Genomic DNA, 21,090 nt, shown 5'->3' with positions numbered 1-21,090 from the left:
CTCAGTGTTTTCCATCGTGGCACATGCTGTACGGCAGCCAGAAAACCAGAGTTTGGGGTAAAATTCATACTTGCTGTTGTAAGCATTTTTTAGTTTTATACTCTATATTTTAGGATATGAGCCATCTTTTAGCTTTTAGACATTGATGAGTATGGGTTATAATCTTCTAGGAGAGAATATTATTGAAAAAATGAAACAAGTAAAGGAAGAAAGAAGATATCTGGAAAGAATTAGAGAAGAACTAATAAAAAAGGTTGAAAGGCTATTGGAACAAGGCAAATTAAAGCAATATCATGGTAAAGTTTATTACATATCTTTTATCACTATAAAGGAAACTCGTTTTACAGAATTTATGCCTTTGGAATAAATGATAAAATGATAATATTTACTATTTTACTGTTGTAGTTTAAGTGGTACACTACTTATATAAATTCACTATAGGAAAGATGAAATCATTGTTCAACTCTATACAATAAATGCACCATGCTTTTTATTAAAATTCAATTATTTTTTAAAATGGACATTTGTTTATTCATTTCAACATTCATTTATTAAATAAGTATTTATTAAGGGCCTACTGATCTTAGTCACTGTTCCAGGGGCTGAGGTGATACTAATAGGCCAACATAATCTTGTCTCTGCCTTCAAAGTGCTTATGGTCCAGTGGGGAAATGATGATCAAGTTAAGCAGTAGTGATACGTACTGATGACTGCTATGATAAAGGAATTACAAATTCTATGCATAGGAGTACAGAGGAAGAACACCTAAATTAGATGAAAGAGGTCAAGAAAGGCTTGCAGGAAAAGTGGTAGATGAACTAGAATCTGAAGTGTGCCTCCTCTTGGCTGTAGGCCTTCAGGCATTCTTTCCCCTCTGCCACCTAAATCTTCTTTTCCTATCTTCTCCTTCTACCCCCTTCTTCCCAGTTCCTGGTTATTTCCTACCAGTCATTCAATCTCAGCTAAGATACCACTCTTGAAGCCTTCTTTGTGTCCCTTAGTGTCCCCTAGGTGCTCAATTTTTGTGGTATGTGTGTGTGTCTGCTTTGCTAAACTGACTGGATGAGTGAATGAATGAGAGAAATGAGGTAGGAAAAATAGACAGTTTCCTTGCAATAGAATTAGAAACAATGTTGTTAGAACTGGTAGAAATGGAAAAATGAGCCAGGGTGGAGAAAGTATAGGATAATGGTTTGAGCGATGTTAAATAATTTGAGAGGCCTGCATTTTGGGTTGTATTTGAGGATAAAAAGGTTAAAAGGTATATATGGAATTAACTGCTTTTAGGATTCTCAGTTTACAGCAAAATTATTGCTTCAGTACTAGATCTGACTAGAGGTTATAGACAGCGTCAGGAGGTATTTCTTAATGTTCTACCTCATAATATTAGTGTTGTCCCAGAAGTGGTGGCAATGATTTGGCCTTGTTGTGCTGTTTAAAAGAGCAATTTTATCAGACAGATTTGAGCAATGGATTAGAAATCACAGGACAAGGATTCTAATACTAGAATAATCTTATACTTAGGCAAGTTATTTCTCCTCTTTTTGCCTCACTCCTTCTATTTATAAAATGAGAATCATCGGTCACTTTCTATTTCAACAGGAATGTTTCATGATAAAAGGTATGTATCAGCCGTCAAATATTTATTGAGCCTACTATATACCTCAGTTCTCAGCATTATTTTAAATGCTGAGGATACAGCAGTAAACAAGACAAACATAGCCCTGCCCTTAAGGAGCTTGCCTCTAATGGGAGGAGACCAACAATAAATAAGTAAGACAATGTCAGCTACTGATTAGAGCTGAAAAGTCAATTAAAAGAGTACAGTAAAGAGTGGTGGGGCAGGAGAGATGGTTTAGCTGCGGTTTTCAAGGAAGGCTTCTTTGAGGAGATATCACTAAGATTTGATTAATAAAATGGTAAGCATGTGAAGAGACAGGGTAAAAAGAGTCCAAACAGGAGGAACACTAAAAATCAAGGTACAGAGATAGAAATAAGCTTGCAGAATTAAGGACCTGAACTAAGACCAGTACGGCTGGAGTGTGGTAAATAAGGAGGAATTTAGAGGGAGAAAATCAAAAGATCAGCAAGGAACAGATAGGCCAAGTCAAGGAGTTTGGGTTTTATTATCAATACAAGTAATATCGGAAGACATCAGAGGATTTTTAAACTAAGGATTTATGTGATTTTTAAAATATCTTAGATCAGGATGACTGCGGTATGGAATAGCCTGTAGAGGGGCAAGAATGGAAGCAGAGAGACCGTTAGAAAGATAATACAGCTTTCAAAAGATGATAGTGGATTGCCTAGGAATGTAGCATTGAAGAAGGGAGAATGTGGTAGATGCTCAAAGTATTTTGGCAGTTGTACCAGTAAAACTTGCAGAGGGATTGGATATAGGGCTGAGGAAAATAGTTAAAATCTTGAGTTAAAAGTTCCATATAGTTTTATATTTTTAATTAAATCACTTTATAATATAGAATTTTAAAATTTGGTGTTTTCATTTCTTCGATAATCTTAAAAAAAGAAATAAAAGCATATTCTGGTATACTAGCATGCAGTTTGTGTTTATATTTAGTTTAAGTTTATATTTAGTTTATATTTAGAATCTCATTGGTGTCAAAGTGATTCCCTAAACTGGCAGAGTTTAATTTCTAATTTTCTAAACCAGAAGTCTCAGGTTTAAGAAATTCTGCCCTACAGAAGTTTGGGGATATACCTGGAATAATGTTGATAAATGATGAATCAGAATCAGCTGATTTCACAAAACAAGTCATTTTGGGGCTGAAAAATAAGGAAAATCTGAAAAAATATATTTTGCCTTTTCTTTCATAGCTTTAATTATATAAATAGTGGATTCAAATCAGATTATAGATAAAAGTAATTGAAATAAAAAATATACACTTCTTGCTGTAGGTAGTATTTTGAAGAAAGATCTTCTAAACAAATTACAAGCTTAAAGAAGAACTTGATTTTGGTTCCTGGATTTATCAGTATTTTACTATATTTATAAGCAAGTCCTTTTATTATCCAATAAACATTTTACTCTTTTTTTTTTTTTTTTTTTTTTTGCGGTACGCAGGCCTCTCACTGCTGCGGCCTCTCCCCCTGCGGAGCACAGGCTCCAGACGCACAGGCTCAGCGGCCGTGGCCCACGGGCCCAGCCGCTCCGTGGCATGTGGGATCTTCCCGGACCGGGGCACAAACCTGCGTCCCCTGCATCGGCAGGCGGGCTCTCAACCACTGCGCCACCAGGGAAGCCCCAGAAGTACTCTTAATTCTAATAGGAATATAATTTTTAATGTAGCATGGGTACTAATAGTAAATGCCAAATAAGATAAAGCCAATCCTATCAATCATGTATAATAGGTACTCACATTATAGCTACCTTTACTATTAAATTATTTAACATTGGTTATTTCAACAAAAATATTCCATCAAATTCTAAGTAAGCAAATATCTTCTTTGTGTAACTTTCTGACAAGTGTTGACTTGAAGTTAGAACACCTGCTTGAGTTCCAACCATATAATACTTAATAGCTGTGCAATCATGAGAACTTAACACCCTTCATCTTATCTATAATAGAGGGTTAATATAATACACCTACCTCCCAAGATTTTTTAGAGGTAATTGAAAACTTCAGAACTTTAAAACTTTTTGTAAACTTTAAAGCTCTCAAATTAAGAGGTTTTTATATGTTTCAAGAAAGCATTACAAATGGAAAAGGTATACAAATGACTTAGAAATACTAAAATATTATCTTAATGTTTGAGGTTATAGAATTAATATTGCTGATAAATGATTGTTTTGTGAATTCTTACCAGTTAATGTCTTAGTATAGGGAGAATTGGCTCCTGCAATACATTGTGACCAGACCAGACTTCGTTCACCATAAGACATCACAAAGAGAAAGTCACAAGCATCTGCAATTCCAGTATAATTATGGCACCTCCTACCTACGCAGTTTGGAGACCAAGATACATCAAAGGTTACCTGTGGGAAAACCATTTTATGTAACATGATCAAATATGCATATTATGGCAGATGTTTTGTTGATTATATATTCTCTTGCCTCATATTACTCCCCCCCCTCAAAAAGAACCACTTATGTGTCTGACATAAGTTTTGACATGTATGGAACTAGAACAATTCTAAGAAATATATTTTTTGCCTACACAGACTGACATATATTTTGGACAATGTTTTGGACATATATTTAGATAATGGACATATATTTGGACCCAGGCATATTTGGACATATACAATGACCAGGAGAAGGCACTGTGTAGAAGAGGAATTTTAAAGTCACATGCCTTCAAAGGACAGACTAGCAATTCGACTGACTGAAGGAAACTGGTATAATCACAGTAGGGTGTGGTAGGGCCCATAAGCAACTAGAGAGTAAAAGCACACTAAAAGAATTCAAATACAAAAGTTTTTTTAAAATATTGTGCAAGCTAAATAGGTCATCTCTTGGCACAAGCTTACTGGACTGTGTTGGCAGTTTGAGCCCTTGATTTACAATTACTTTACATGGTAAGTTTAGTCCAACATTACAGTTAAAGAGTAGTGGTGTTTTATGGCTACAAGTATAAATTAATCAACTCAAAATGTTGAACAAATCACTTAAATGGTCTTATTTTATGGAAATATTCAAATAAAACTTGAGTGTTAAATTATCTTTCATTTTGAATAGTGAGCCAGTCCTCAATAAGGATGAATCTCTTTAAAAGATTTATTGCCGGGCTTCTCTGGTGGCGCAATGGTTAAGAGTCCGCCTACCAATGCAGGGGACACGGGTTCGTGCCCCGGTCCGGGAAGATCCCACATGCCGCGGAGCGGCTGGGCCCGTGAGCCATGGCCGCTGAGCCTGCGCGTCCGGAGCCTGTGCTCCGCAACGGGAGAGGCCGCAACAGTGAGAGGTCCGCGTACCGCAAAAAAAAAAAAAAAAAAAAAAAAAAGATTTATTGCCTTAAGATGTTGGTCAAAGGGTCAGACTTTCAGTTATAAAATAAATAAGTTCTGACACCTAATGTAAAAGAAAAAAGATTTATTGCCTTAACTGAATATTAATTAGCTTTATTTTATTAATATAGGTCTGCAAACATTCTAAAGCTTCATTAAAAGTTTTCTTCTTAATTAGGCTCTCAATAAATGTATTGATTAATATTACAAAAAATTGAGGTATTTTAGTTAAATTTTTACACTTTGGCTAATTTATTCTACTTTAACTCTTTTTAGGACTTTCTCAAAATTCTCTCTCTAATTCTTTCATTATTAACACTAAAGGAAGCTCTGCTTTGTAAGTATAGGCTTTCCCCAAAGCTCTCCAGCAAAATAGGTTATAAAGTGAAATTTTTACATATTGGACTTCATTTTATCGCTGTGCCCTCTTACAAAATGGAAGTATAATAAGGTAATAGAGAAAGTGATTCCCTCTAAGCAGGTAAATTTCAAATCCATTTTGTAAGTCCTTACCTCTCTCCTGAGCAGTGAGAATATTTTCACCTGGGTTTCCTCCTGAGTAGTGAGAATATTTTCATCTAGGTTTCCTGTCATGGTTAATCTCATATTTTTGAGAAGGCAGCATTAGTATATTAGAAAAGAAATCAAAAGACTTTGGTTCTTATCTTGGCTCTCTTATAACTAGGTTATTTCATTTTAAATATCTGATCTGTTTTCCCACATGTAACAATGAAGGTGTAGAAAGAATTCTTCAAGAGCACTTCTAGCTCTTTAATTCTGTGATCACAAATTCTATAATCCTAAATTATAATCTTTTCCCAAAAACTCATTTCTCCTTCCTGGGGCTCTATATTAGTCATTTTTTTCTGGTCACCAGTTTAAGAACCTTTGGGCCATTTTCTGACTCTTCTTCCCTCACACCCCATAACTAATCTCACATTTTCCTTTGGGTGGCCTCTCACAGTTGTTCTGCCCATTCCTTTCCATTAATTAATTAATTCAGTGAATACTGAACACTTGCTGAGTGTTAGGGTTATGCCATCATCCCAATTCAAACCATAAATTCCAAGTTATTGGATTACTGGGTTAGTCCTTACAGGTTTCTCTTTCTCCTCTAGACTTTTTTACGTACTACCATAAATAATCTTCCCCAAATACTTTCTATACACATTACCCATTACATACAGAATAAAATGCATACTCTTCAGTGTCACATCCTGGATCTTCCACAATCTGGTTCATCTTGGCAACTGTACTTCCCACTAACTTAACTAACATGAACTTGACATAGTAGCCCAAATTGCTCTACTTGCCCCTCAAACATGGAAATAGACATTCCTACTGCAAAGTCTTTGCTCAGTCTCTTCCCCCTTGTTCTTTCACTATAGCTTAATCAGGACTAGCAAGTAAGTTCCCATACATTAATTCTACCCTATTAACAACAGCAATCTAGAGAATGAAGGAAAAGTTTCTGAGACCAAAATGTGTGAGGAGAGGAGTATGGTGGCTTGCATACCAGGTATTTGCTATTCTTGATCTAGATTGTACTCATCTGAAAAGCTGAATTCCACACTGACAAACCTACCCTACTTGTATAAAGCCACAGAGATGTTGATCGTTACATCATTTATTATTTTTCCAGTGATTCTCAAACTCATGTTGACCAACTACACCAGAATCACCTATCACAGTTGGTAAAAATACAGTTCCTAGAATCTATGCCAGAATCAATTTCTGGGCATATTTTTAACAAGCACTCCCAGGTGATTCTGAGATAGATTTAGAGTCATTAGTTTATATTATATATATCCTACTTAACTAGATTTAAAATTTTGAAAGGCAGGTATCATTCATATATTCAATAAGTAATTTTTAAACATTGTGTTAGACATCAAGGAACTGGTCCCTGCCTTCAAAAAACTCACTGTCTAGCCTAGCATTTTTTTCTCAGCTTTACTGAGGTATAATAGACAAGTAAAATTGTAATATATTTTAAGTGTACAATATGATGATATTCATATATATGCAAAAGTATTCCCATCAAGTTAATTAACATAGCCGTCACCTTATTTATTTATTTATTTTGGTGATAACACTAAAATTCTACTCTTAGCAAATTTCAAATTATACAATACAGTACAATCAACTGTAGTCATCATGTTATGCACTAAATCCTCAGACCTTATTCATCTCACAATAAAGTTTATACCTTTTACCAGCCTAACTGTATCTAACTACAGTTTCCTTATTGATGTTTCCCTATTGATTATGTCTGAATAATCTGTCCATTGCTGAAAGTGGAGTATTAAAGTCCTCTACTAATTATATTGCTGTCCGTTTCTCCCTTCAGATATCTTAGTGTTTATTTAATACATTTGGGTGCTCTGATGTGGAGCACCCACAATAAATATTTGAAATTGTTACATCTTCTTGGTGAACTGACCCTTTTATAATTATATAATGAACTTTGTCTCTTGTTACCATTTTTTGCTTAAAGTCTATTTTGTCTGATATAAATATAGCTAACCCTGCTCACTTTTGGTTTCCATTTGCCTGGAACTAGTTTTTCAATCCTTTCATTTTTAGTCTATTTGTGTCCTTAAAGCTGAAGTGAGTCTCTTATAGGCGGCGTATAGTTGGATCTTGTTTTTTTTAATCCATTCAGCCACTCTGTGTCTTTTGATTCAAGAATTTAGTCCATTTCCATTTAAAGTAATTACTGATAGGTTTCTATGTAATATTGCCATTTTGTTAATTGTTTTCTGGCTATTTTCTAATTCCTTTTTTCCTTTCTTCTTTTCTTGCTCTCTTCCTTTGGGATTTGTGATTCCCTGTAGTGGCATGCTTGATTCCTTTCTGATTTTCTTTTGTATATCTAATGTAGGTTTTTGCTTTGTGGTTATCATGTGGCTTACATTAAAAAAAAATTTTGTAACTATGTATGGTGATGGATGTTAACTAGACTTATTGTGGTGATCATTTTGCAATATATACAAATATCAAATCATTATGTTGTACACCTGAAAAAATAATTTTTTAAAACATCTTATAGTTACAACAGTCTATTTTAAACTGTTAACAACTTAGACCACATACAAAAGCTCTACATTTTTATACTCCACCACCCGACATCTTATGTTTTGGATGTCAAAATTTACATCATTTTTTATGTGTCCACTAACAAATTATTGTATAGTTTTTTTTTAAGAAGGAAACATCCTAATGTGTTCCTTTATAATTTCTATAATATACTTTTTTATTGACGTATAGTTAATTTACAGTGTTGTGTTAGTTTCAGGTGTACAGTGAAGTGATTCAGTTGTACATATATATATACCTATTCTTTTTCAGATTCTTTTCCATTATAGGTTATTACAAGATATTGAATATAGTTCCCTGTGCCATACAGTAGGTCCTTTTTGTTTATCTGTTTTGTATATAGTAGTGTGTATATGTTAATCCCAAACTACTAATTTATCTCCCCCCTACCTTAATTTGGAAAAATTTAAGTTTTCCAAATGAAGAAATAATATATCAAGATCACAGAAAATCATTAGTCATTAATCTTCTAAATAACCATTATGAATAATTAGTAATATTCTCAAATTAAAAGAAGAAATCATGGACTATGGCTAGCTAAGGGTCATCATGCTAATTAGGATTCATATTTTGCTCAAAACCATACAGTAGTTTACTTAATTCTTTAAAAATATCTCTACCCGAGAAATGAATTAAACAGTACCTAAGATTAATTTTAGGATGCTAAAAATATAAACATGAAAAGAATTTTTTGGAAATTCAAGATAACAGATGATGTAAGTATAACTTACCAATTGGCTTAGACACATCTGGTAAAAACTGTAACTCACCTTTTAGCACTACCCTGGCTCCTTTTGAATGAGCATAGCACATAAGTTCTGAGTCATAATTTGAAAAAAGTACCACAGTTGTAGTCTGTGACCAGTCATAATATTTCCAAGTTTTATGTCCAACATCAAACACAAAGACCTGCCAAAACAACAGGGATAAGCACCCTCACTTAAACCAAGAAGAATATCATGCTGACCACCCAAAGTAACAATTAAACGTTGATCATATGCCAGGCACTGAGAGTACAACAGTGAATAAGACATAGGGGTCCCAAGTAATTGGTGGCAGAGGAAATTAGTGGGGCCTGGAAAGTAGGAGAGGGTAGGCTAGGAAGAAATAGGGGCAAGTGTCAAGGCCTTGAGGCAGAGCATGGAGGTTTGTATGGCTGATGCCTAAAATTTGGAGGGAGACAACAGTGAAGAACCTGAGGGTGGTAGGCAGGATTAAATCATGAAAGGACTTGAAGCCTTCTTGAGAAATTATCCCAAGGGAAAGGGTTTTAAAAAGAGAATATACATATTTTAGGTATGCATTTTAGAAAAATCCCTTCAGCTGAAGTGGGAAATGGTTTAAAGAGACAAAACTGGAGGCAGAATATCTAATAGGAAAGCTTTGGAAGAATGCAGGCAAGAGATGATGGTGACCTCAACTAAAGTTGTGGAGCAGCGGAGACTATGAGATAAATGAATAAATCTGGAAGATCCTAAGAAGGCAAAATTAACAGGACTCTGACCCACTGAGTGAGTAAGGTAAGAGAAAGGGAGGAGGTTGAAAATACTCAAGTTTCTGGCCGCTGCAGATGGACTCATAGGTACTGCATTTACTATGAATGATTTCTGGTGAACCTTACTTCTTAGACTAGTACTCAAGTTAAATACTAAGGTGGTTGATGTTATGTTTCTCCTGTATTTTTTTCTCCACATGATATTAGAAGCACTGATCACTTTTACTTTATCCCAAATAAGGTGTTAATTCATTGATTTAGCAAATATTTATTGAATCCCAATAAGGTATAGGCAGGGTATATTGTTAGGCATTAGTGACACAGACCAGGTCCATTGGTTATTTAATGCAATAGTGTTAAGGGCTACATGGAAATGCAGGGCGCCATGACAGCATATAAAGGGGACCTGTGACCCTGGTAGGGCAGAAAAACTTCCCTGAGGACTACACTCTTTAGGGGAGGACTGAAATCTGGGCAATGACCTAGACAGGACAGAGGGGTACCAATGCACAAAAAAGAGCATTCTCAGAAGAGGGAACGAAAAAGGGCAAAGGTCTCAATACCTCAGGAGAATTCTGAATTTCTGGAGCCAAAAGAAGGTCAGTGAGGCTGGAGCACAGAACTCCTGCAAGTACATGGAAACAGATGAAACTGATGAAACTACTGAGGTAGGTGGTGGCAGGATCAAGTAGGGCTTTGTAGACCACTGAGGAGTTTCTGTTTTCTCCTGAGATGAATGGGAAGCATTAAAGTATTTTAAGCAGAGGATCATAAGATTTGCATTAAAAAATGAGAGAGACAGACAGACACACAGGGAGAGGGGGAGAGAGAAAGGGAGAGTGATATCTATGATCACTGGGCCACTGTGAGGAGAATAGATGTGTGAGGGTGGGGAGAGCTAGCTATAAAAATTAAACCAGGCTTTTCCTAATTTTCTGTCTCCTTTTTGGTTTTTTGTTTATTGTTCAGAATTAACTATGCATAACCCATTTTTCTACTAGGCAGTTACCCACTGAAATAACAAAAATTACAAAATGTGAAACTGAACAACCCATTGTTTTTAGACTTCTTAGAATCATATTTATGTCACAAACCTTACCCCTATTTCAATTCTGATAACAAAGATTTAATATGTTAAAAATATACAGAGAGCTTGTGATATAAAAGAAATACTAAAAAATAGCTTGATGAACCAATTGAATACATAAGGGAAAAAGTAATGCAGTCTAGTCTTTGTCTTTGAAAAATATAGGTCAGTAGAGAGAAAAGACCATTAACCACCAGCATACAAATGAACAAAATTTGGCTTCTTTGCATAATTGGTTTTCTAAATGCCCCCAGATGCCACCTAACTGACTAAGAGCTATTGGGTGCTACAGAAAGTCTTTCAGATGTTAGGCTTACACACTAGGCAGGTTCTCCATAAACACTTCCACCATTTTTACTCCTTCTAAGCAATTTATATTACTTTTTTAAACTGACATTTAAATGTCCCTGCCTCAAACGTAATCTGCGTGATTAAGAACTGGCAATTGTCGCTATGTTTACACAGGAATTGCTCTTTTGGACTGAACTTTTCCACCTGCCTGATGTGTCCAGTTCCTGGTGCAGTCATCAAACTCTATAGGCAGACAAATGGTCTTCATATTACCTCCGAAAGGGTGTTTGCTTAAAGCTGCTCAAGGCCTTATAAATTCTTAGGTGGGTAGATGGAATTTTTACTTAAAGACCTATTTTTATCCCCTTCTTGTGTGGCAGGTATAGAAAAGCAAAGTAAGCAGAACATTCAGTCTTCCACTGGACCGTGGGAGTGCTGAGATTCCTTCAAACTCATCTTCGATTCTCTTGGAAACCAACGGGTGTTGCTACTTAGGGAGTATCTCCTTACCAGCCTCCTTGCTTGTCTGGTCAGACTGCCTGGGGAGAGGCACAGCAGGGCAATGCAAGGAACTTGCACTTGGAGTCAGATCTGGGTTGGAATACTGTGAGACCTGGGAGGAGTTACTCAATCTCTCTGAGCCAAAATTTCCTCATCTTTAAGGCTGAAGGAAATCCGTGGACAAAAAGGCCCCTCCGCGAGTGGTCAAAGCTGGTTTTGCGCCCCCAACACCTCTTTCTCGGGCTCGGTTATTCTACTGTAACTCCTCTTAGGGCCTTGAGGACCAGACCTGGAGCGTCAGGGGAGAGAGAGGCCACTGACCTCGAAGTCGGGGCGATGGGCGATGGGTGATGGGACGGCACAGCGCTGGGGCCTGGCACTGGCAGTCGGCCCCGAGCCAGACGCGCACTGCCAGGAGCAGCGGCAGCAGCAGAGGAGCGAGCCCCGGGGCCCCGTGCAGTGTGGGAACGAGGCGCCGGCTCCGGAGCTGCAGCCAGGGCATGCCAGCGGCTCACCAATCAGCAGAGCTGTCCAGGATTCCCGGGCGGCGCCTGCTTTATGGAGGGGAGATGGAGGGGAGGGGAGGGGCCGGGCCGAGCTCCCCGGCTGGGCAGGGGAGGAGCTGGGCGGTCGCCAAGTCCGGGGGAATCTGGGGCTGCGGGAGAGAGGGACAGAGGCCGCGGTGCCCCTAGCACGTCAAGCCCAGGGAGCCGGGGCCTCGGTGCCCGGCAGACAGTTGACTCAAGTGTATATCGCCTACCATCTATGTGCCTCTCTTTGGCTCTGTGTCATAGTTGTTTGTGTCCTCCTTGTGGAGTCCGAAACTGGAGGGAGTCCTCAAAATGGAGAAGTAGGATGCCTTGGAAAGGATGACTGTGCTACATGGTTGGAATGGCCCAAAGATTTTGAAGACACAGATATCTGTTGAATTAAGACAGCGGTTCGAATACGGCCTCTAATTTCGCCTCCTCCCATGCTTAAACTCCAGTGAAAACGTCAACCCTCAAGGGAAGGGAGATGACAGCAACATTTTGGAAGCTTGAAAGCACAAGTATGAGGGGTAAGTGCCCCAGGCCCCAACGGTGCGGAAACTTGAGAAACAACGCAATTTAAACCTCAGAATCTTCAAAAGGTTCCGGAACTACAAGAGGTGCCTCAGGAATTAGGGGTGAAGGGGAGATGGAGGTTAAGATGTCCGAAAATAAAGAGGAATAGGTGAAAGCTGCTTGAGAAGCAGTGAAATCTCTAGATCCTTTCTCCAGCCTTATGTCTCTGGGCAGCTGCCCCTCTCCCACCCAGGCTGAAGTTTGGAGGTTTAATGCTCTGGGGAGGGTGAATTATCTGGTACTTGCCCAGGTACCATACCTAAAATAGGATATAACTGACTTTGTGCCTAACCAAAGATATTGACAACATGCCCGCAGGTCATCCTATAACAAAATTTAGTCAGAAACACCAGGCACCCACTCAGAGCTCCCTCTCTACTTTTTATCTCTTACTTTTAATCATGGACACAAACAAGACAATTGAATAATATAAAAGGAACAACAGAAAAAGGAATATGGAGGAAACAAACATTGTAGGGAGGACATTAAAAAAAAAAAAAAAAAAAACTCAGTAATATCCCCAGAAAGGCAAGAGAAGGTGAAGCCACAACAGGATGAAATTTTTTAAAAAGCAGGGTGGGACTAGAAAGAGTTCTTGGAAATTAGAAAGAAGATCACAGAAATGAGGAAAAAATCACATAAGATTTGAGCAAAGTAACACAAAAATACTCTTCAAAAAGAAAGAAAATCAGGGCTTCCCTGGTGGCACAGTGGTTGAGAGTCCGCCTGCTGATGCAGGGGACACGGGTATGTGCCCCGGTCCGGGAAGATCCCACATGCTGCGGAGTGGCTGGGCCCGTGAGCCATGGCCGCTGAGCCTGCGCGTCTGGAGCCTGTGCTCCGCACCGGGAAGAAAATTGGAAGAGCAGTCCAGATGGGAAGAAATCATCAATTAAGTAATTCAAGAAAAATTCCAGGAATGAAGGACAGGAGTTTTCAGAAGGAAAGGGCAAAGAATAGATGCTAAGAGCTTCCAGAGAGAAAAAAAATCACAAAGTATTAAGAATCAGAATGTCATCAGATTTCTCAACAGCAACATCTAAAGCTCAAAGACAATGAAACAATGTGTTTGAAATTCTGAAAGAATATGCTTTCCACATAAAATTCTGCAGAATTATCAATCAAGTGGGAAAGTCATGTAAAATTTCAAAATATTGACCTATCATATACTCCAAATGGAATGTTCTAGGCCCTGCCCCCAGGGATTCTGGTTCACTGAGTCTGGATGGGGGCTATGAATGTGAATTTGAAACAAGAGCCCCAGGTGACTGTGATGCAGGTGGTTGTGGTATGTAATCTGAGAGTCACTGCCATAATTAGTGATTTTATAATCTCTCTAAAGTACAGCTTTTCGATTTTACATTTCACCACTATTTCAGAAGCCTTCCCCATTTAGTAGGGCAGTATTTCTTATTATGGGAACTCACAGTTTTGTTTTGTTTTGTTTTTGAGGATCTGTGAATAGCTATGAACTCTCTCCAGAAAACAGCATATACATATTCATACAAATTTTGTGAACCAGTTTTTAGTTTATCTGTGGACCACTAGATTGCTCTTAGGTATAAGGCTAAGAAGTGATGTTTTACATTTACATTCCTGGAGTGGCATTCATATTTCTTTTACTGCCACAATTCACTCATGCCCCATTTTTAAAACCTCCTCAGTTCAGGTCCTTCCCATTCTCCTTACCTACTGCTATCTTGTCACTCCTGCTGCTAACTCTGCATATAAAAGTATCGAGTTTTCCTGAACCAAATCAGGATGACACTTGATACCAATGACAGAAAACTCAACTTGAGCAATAAAAGTGGGAATTTATTATCTTAAGGAACTGAACTTTCATGGGTAAATCTTCAGGACCCGGAGACATTAATCATATCACTAGTTCTCAGTCTCATTCTCCAGTTCTTCAGTTCTTGGCTCTGCTTTTCTCTGAGTTGGCTCTGTTGTCGGGTAGATTTTCTCCTTATGGTGCCAAGATGGTTTCCAACATCACAGGCTTAATTTTTTTTTCCCTAGAGATTTTACTTTTCAACAGGAAGCCAAACTGAAATGAGTGCAAAACTGAGACTAGAAGTCTCAATATAGTTTTCCACTGATTAGTATCTCATTTTCTGCCTACAGATCGGTTTAAGGACACTAAGTTTTAACTCACGAAGTTGCTGGGAGGATACAATCTGACAGTTAATATCAACATCTTTTGGTAGTGTTTGCAAATGCTTGGCATTCTCGTTATTAGTAATGCAATGTTTTTGCATTCTTATTAGTAACATGTTTGTCATAGAATATTGTAGAGTTAACATTCTGAGAAGATCAAACAATATTCAAATTTTTTATTATGTGCTGGTGAAAAATTAAAGAACACATTGCTTAGTGTTACACATAATTTTTGAGAGGGGGCCTATGCTTTCAACTAATTAACAACTTCCATATCACGTCAGGTTATTTGGGTACACAGAAGTGATTTTTTTTTAACCCAGAGAAATTGTGGTAAATTGACTCCCAAACTGATCACGAGAGACTTCATTTATTCTTGTGTTGTATTATTTAACAAATATATATTGAGTGTCTTCCACTTTCCAGGCACTCTGCTAGTCAGGGATGTAACAGTAAACAAAGCCAGTCCATCTATTATGGAGGTTGATCCAACAAGGGCTGGAAAGGGAGCCAGTACAACAGAGTCAGGGAGGTACCACAGGAGAAGCACAGCAGACTGGGCACTCAGAAGAACACCTAATTCAGTCTTAGGTGGTCAGTGAAGGAAAAGAATATTAATAAACATCTCTTAAATAGTGTTCACTGTATGCCAGACATCATTCCAATTGCTTTATACCACTGTTTAATTCATTTAAGGATTCCAATGATGCTAAGTGAAGAGCCAATTTGCAAAGTGAGGAGAGAGGTCACTGGAGCATTACAGGCAAAAAGAACAGCAGGTGCAAAGGCCCAGAGGTAAAAGAGCATGAAAGAGAAATAGATACAGTGGTGCCCCAGAAGCAGCTCATGCCAGTTCACCAGATCTAACTGTTAAGTATTCAGGAATTTTGTAAGCTAGTAACTGTTGGTAGCTCAAAATTGGCCACAACAGAAGTATTTATATTATGGAAGATGGCAAATATTACAAATCAATAAGCATTGTTTTCGTGTTTTGTTTTATGTATTTTTTGAGAACCATTTATCAGTGCATCACTGATCCTGAGGTACAGGAAATAATAACCTGAAATTCTTTGTTTGCATGTTTATCTTGGCATCAAATTCTATGCGCAAAGTTATTTCCATTTTTTAATGGAGTTCAAGGTCATTTTGTTGACAGACATGATTACAATGGTGTGCCAATATCATCTTCAAAAGAGAAAAAAGATGGCATGTTAAAATATCATATGAACGTCATTTACATTTCACTGGCATTTTGACCCAATTTAAACTGAACAATTAGATCCCTATGTTGTATCTCAAATATACATAACATCTTCTATCTCAGTAGCTTAAGCTAATCTAGCCCTCTCAAATTATAAAAAACCCACTTGTTGTCATGATGCATAGATAATAGCAATTTTTACATCCAGATTAGATGTAGAGTCTATGCATAAAGCACAATGATCTTAAAACTCTTAGGAAATCATTTAGGACAAGGAGGAAAATGCCCCCAATTCTCCTCACCATGAGGTAACATTAAAATGCACATCCAAGGCAGATGAAAGCAGCCCTGAGAGGAAGAAGCTTTCGCTGATCAAGAGCAATGTTTTAAGTTTAACTGAGGAAAAAAAACACTGTCTAAAAGTGGCAACATTCAGTAGCAAAGAAATGCTGTGTTTCTCGTGAATATCTCTGTTTACCCGTTGCTGAGACCTAGAATATGACGAGGGGGTGTAAGCTTTGCTGCAGGGGAAACCCTGAAACGTAGAAATCATATGGTCGAGCATGAAGAATGGCTGGGTCCAGAGCAAGGAGAAGCTTCTACCGAGAAGGGAGATCACTTTTTTCTGCTTTTCTGTGGCTTCCATGCTTTTCCCTGGGTCTGCAGCGAGTTCATACACCAGGTTATTTATGTGTTCATATATTTATTCAGATTCTTAAAAATTGCTGAGCAAATCCTCCACTCAAAGTTCCCAGAAATACATTTATAGATTTTAAAAACAACTCACTGAAAGACAACATTTTTTGGCGGTATAGTTGATTTACATTATATTAGTTTTAGGTATACAACATAGTAATTCAGCATTTTTATAGATTATACTTCATTTATAATTATTATAAAATATTGGCTGTATTTCCTGTGCTATACATTATCCTTGTAGTTTATTTATTTTATACATATTAGCTGTACCTCTTAACCCTCTACCTCTATCTTGCCCCTCCCCCTTGCCCCTCCCCCTTGCCTCTTTCTAGTAACCACTAGTGAGTTACTAGTTATAAGTCTGTCTGACTTATTTCACTTAGCATAATACCCTCCAGGTCCATCCATGTTGTTACAAATGGCAAAATTTCATTCTTTTATATGGCTGAGTAGTATTCCATTGTGTGTGTGTGTGTGTGTGTGTGTGTGTGTATACCATGTCTTCTTTATCCATCCATCTGTTGATAGACACTTGGGTTGCTTCCATATCTTGGCTATCGTAAATAGTGCTGCTGTGAACACTGGGGTGCCTATACCTTTTGGAATTAGTGTTTTTGTTTTCTTCAGATATATACCCAAGAGTGGAATTGCTGGATCATATGGTAGGTCTATATTTAGTTGTTTGAGGAACCTCCATACTGTTTTCCATAGTGGCTGTACCAATTTACATTTCCTCCAACAATGTACAAGGGTTCCCTTTTCTCTACCTCCTTGCCAACACTTGTTATTTGTGGTCTTTTTGATGATGGCCATTCTGACATGTGCGAGATGATATCATCATTTTGATTTGCATTTCTCTGATGATTAGTGATGTTCAGTATCTTTTCAAGTGCCTGTTGGCCATCTGTATGCTGAAAGACAACTTTTGTCTTGTCTACCATCTTTCCCATTCAGAGCTCACTTTTTTTTTTTTACAGGATCATTCTGGGCAGTCTTCCTGATGCCATCACAGCCTCTGCCTGAACCCCAACAGGAAGGTCCAAAGCAGCAGATGCAAACCCAGACAGGGCAAACTGGTGGATTACTCTGTGTCCAGAAAAATGGAGCTCAAGGCCACGAACAGATACACCATCCCAGGGAACCTGGCTGTCTTCCCCTATCTGACCATGGGGTTGCTGGCTATTGGCTGGTTCTTCACTCGCTGGTACTTTGTTTATGAAGCCACCTCCACCAAGCACACTCATGATATGTACAAAAAGCTTCTCATCTCCTTGGTGGCCTTGCTATTCATTGACTTTGGAGTTCTCTTCCTGTTACTCTGGGTTGGCATCTACATATGAGCTCCAAGGGATCCAACCAGGTAGAATCATTGAATCTTGGTTTTTGTAAATTAATTTTTTTAACTGTTGCTGTAAGTGTCCCATCTGCTGCTCACAGTAAAGGCAGATGTGGAAAGAGAAAGAAAGAAGAAAGAAGAAGAAGAAGAAGAAGGAGAAGGAGAAGAAAGAAGAAAGAAAGAAAAAGAAAGAAAGAGAGAAAGAAGAAAGAAAGAGGAGGAAGGGAGGGAGGGAAGGAGGAAGGAAGGAAGGAAGGAAGGAAGGAAGAAGGAAGGAAAGAAATCCTGAATAGGAACGTCAGAATAAGTTTGATGCTGGTAAACTGCTCAGCATTGCCCCTGACCTTCAGAACTAGGACCATGTCATCCTCATAGCATTTACTCAGGGCCACAGCTGCAAAGTCATGGAAACCTGCAAAGCAAGCCCATCATCAGGCACTAAAAATCATAATAGCACTTACTATGTGCCAGGCACTGTTGATTGAGTCATTAAAAAAAAACAAAAACAGGGCTTCCCTGGTGGCACAGTGGTTGAGAGTCCTCCTGCCGATGCAGGGGACGTGGGTTCGTGCCCCAGTCCGGGAAGATCCCACATGCCGTGGAGCGGCTAGGCCCGTGAGCCATGGCCGCTGAGCCAGCGCGTCCGGAGCCTGTGCTCCACAACGGGAGAGGCCAGAACAGTGAGAGGCCCGCATACCACACAAAAACAAACAAAAAACAAACAAAAACAAAAGCAAAACTACCTTTTGTGGTAATGCTATTATTATCCACCATTAGAATTCTCTAAAAAGGCCCCCCAAATACCCATAAGTAATACATGGATCAGAGTTTATCCAAAATAAATGTCATAAGCTTCCGGCTAGCCCTAATTTGCACTCCATTAAATATGGCTTTGCCTGTGCTGATGACACTAGTTGTTAGTTAATTCTAAGGGAAGGAAACCAAGTCAGTGTTTAGGGTGTGAACTGACAGATGGGTTAGCAATTCAAATCTTTCTCAAGTCAGGGGTTTTTATTTTATCTCCATAGCCACAGCCTAGGTACAGCACCCCACCTCTCAGTCCCCCATTTCTAGAGGTCTTCTGTGGCTTAATTTTGAATGACTTGTCTTGGGTCATCTGTCTTGAGTAGTATTTGTATATTATCAGCATCTACCAGCAGGTGTCTCTAGGTCGCTGAAGGAGCTTGATTAGATTTTGGAGAAGGAAAGAATAAAAAGGGTATTGGGGACACAACGAGGCATGAAGCAAATACCAAGTGATGCCCTACTCCAGGACCAACCCCAAACCTCCAGGTGGCAATTATAAGTGAGTGTGTGTGTGTGTGCGCGCACACACATCCACCCTTCCCCTTCAATGCACATATAAGGAAAAAATATAACTTGGAACATTAGGAAAGATTTAGAGCAGCCATAGAACAAATTGCAGAAATATGGATAGATGCAATACAAATCATCTTAAAGCCTTCAAATGCCCTGCTTTTGTTTGATGTCTGTAGGAATTTGCATTTATAAACAAGAAAGTCTGAATGAGTATGTTAGGCTAAACCCTGCTTTCTCTGATCTTCTTGGCATGGACAGCTAAAGATAGACTCAAAAATTAGCTAAAAATCAGGGACTGTGCCTTGGCTACACAGGGTGAGCACTGTACAGATTTGGTAGTACAGAGATCATTCTGTGAGCTTCCAGTCTCTGGAAACTCAGAGTAAAGACCCTGGAGATGAAGCAATTTCTGGACTCTACATCTGGATTTCTGAAGGCTCACAACCACTTTTAAAAATCTGTGATTGATATCTGAATGATACCAATCACCCAAAGAATAGTGTTAGGACAGGATGAAGTCACCTTACAATACTTGAATATAGAGGATCCATATCCTACAAGAGCCAGTGGAGTCTTTCCAAATTAGTGGGGTAGTCGCCAGTTCCCACCAAAGAGGGAGTGGGGTGGTGGAAAGAAGGGCCTTGAGTGGCTCACTCATGGTCACTCTTAACTAGATAACACAGATAATTTGATTGAAACACTAGCTTTTCCGACCAATACTTAACAATGATGCCTATGAACTGATACTATTTTGTTGTTTCATGGTAGTTAGCAATGTACAGTCAGAACCAGAAAGACTCGGTTGAATTGCAGATGGCTCATTTGGTAAAGCACGAATGACAAGAAGGTGGATCTGAGAAGACAACTGAATGGACGTGTTTCTAAGGAAATTCACTGGTACATCCATCAGGAAGGCTTCACACCGAACTTCAGGTGGAGGGAAAGAAAGCTGGACGAGCAAGTACAGTGGAGGAGGTGATATGACAGAGGTTAAGGGCCAAACAATTGCCCCAGGTTTCTGAACAGAGACGGTGTAGTGTAAAGGCTCACCTTATAGGATCCAGCACCAGATTGCCTGGGTTCAAATATTTGCTTTACTTATTATTGATACCTGTGTGCCTTTGGGCAAGTTTTATATACTATGTGCTTCATACACTACGTGACTCATCTATAAAATGGGGACAATAATAGTACCTAGTTCACAGGGTTAAATATGTTAATAGTGTATTAAGCTTTTAAAACAGGACTCGGCTTCTATTAAGAACTCAATATGCACTAAGCTATTGTTAGTGATCTTATGTAAAGGATGACGAACCACTGTTGGTGAGCTTTTAAGAAATCACGGGAGCATAAGCTGTGCCAGAGGCAGCAAATATCACAAATATTTTTAAGTAATAAAAGATAGAGTTTGGGAGATTTAACAGATCAATGAAAAATTAATCAACAGTCAATCTAAAAAACAAATGGAAAATTTTATTCACATCAACCTGAGGATTATAACCAAAGAGACAATCTTTCAGAAAGCTCTGAGGACTGTTCCAAAGATGTAAAGGGGGAGGCTAGTATATATGTGATTTCAGAGAAGGGGTATGTACGATCAAGCACACCCCTTGGTAGAAGGTTACTGCTATTCGCAAGGAACAGATATCTTCTTTAAAGGTTTTAGTGCTTTTCTAAGTATAGGAAGATGCAAGAAACTGGGTTCATAAAATTTTCTCCTGAATATATCTATGTGAGGGCTAGTTCTCCCATTTTTTCCAGAACACAAATTGCCTCGTCCTGATCTTCGCTCTGAATTCTTTCAGGATATACTGTAGGTCAGTGACTGTAGT

General features: G+C 38.5%; 2 protein-coding genes across 2 annotated transcripts in view; one reads left to right on the top strand and one right to left on the bottom strand.

Annotated features, from left to right (window-relative positions):
• LOC308628522 (dolichyl-diphosphooligosaccharide--protein glycosyltransferase subunit TMEM258-like) overlaps nt 1-20,659 on the top strand; it is a 51,471-nt gene extending 30,812 nt beyond the window's left edge. Inside the window, exon 2 of the mRNA XM_081255530.1 lies at nt 17,580-20,659. Within this exon, the coding sequence (XP_081111656.1) occupies nt 17,703-17,942 (240 nt within the window). The 5' untranslated portion in view covers nt 17,580-17,702 and the 3' untranslated portion in view covers nt 17,943-20,659. The remainder of the gene's footprint in view (nt 1-17,579) is intronic.
• Nucleotides 737-11,941, bottom strand: CTBS (chitobiase; the record flags this gene model as incomplete). Its single annotated transcript, XM_081258943.1, is given in 6 exon segments — nt 737-765; nt 3,823-3,994; nt 5,480-5,553; nt 8,797-8,974; nt 11,761-11,784; nt 11,786-11,941. Coding segments are annotated over 6 exon segments (633 nt in total).
• Nucleotides 20,660-21,090: the final 431 nt, after the last annotated feature.

Source organism: Mesoplodon bidens (assembly GCF_964165515.1).
Source record: "Mesoplodon bidens genome assembly, chromosome: 2".
Taxonomy (NCBI): Eukaryota; Metazoa; Chordata; class Mammalia; order Artiodactyla; family Ziphiidae; genus Mesoplodon; species Mesoplodon bidens.
The sequence above is the reverse complement of the archived record's forward strand: the minus strand, read 5'-3'. Positions and strand labels throughout refer to the sequence as shown.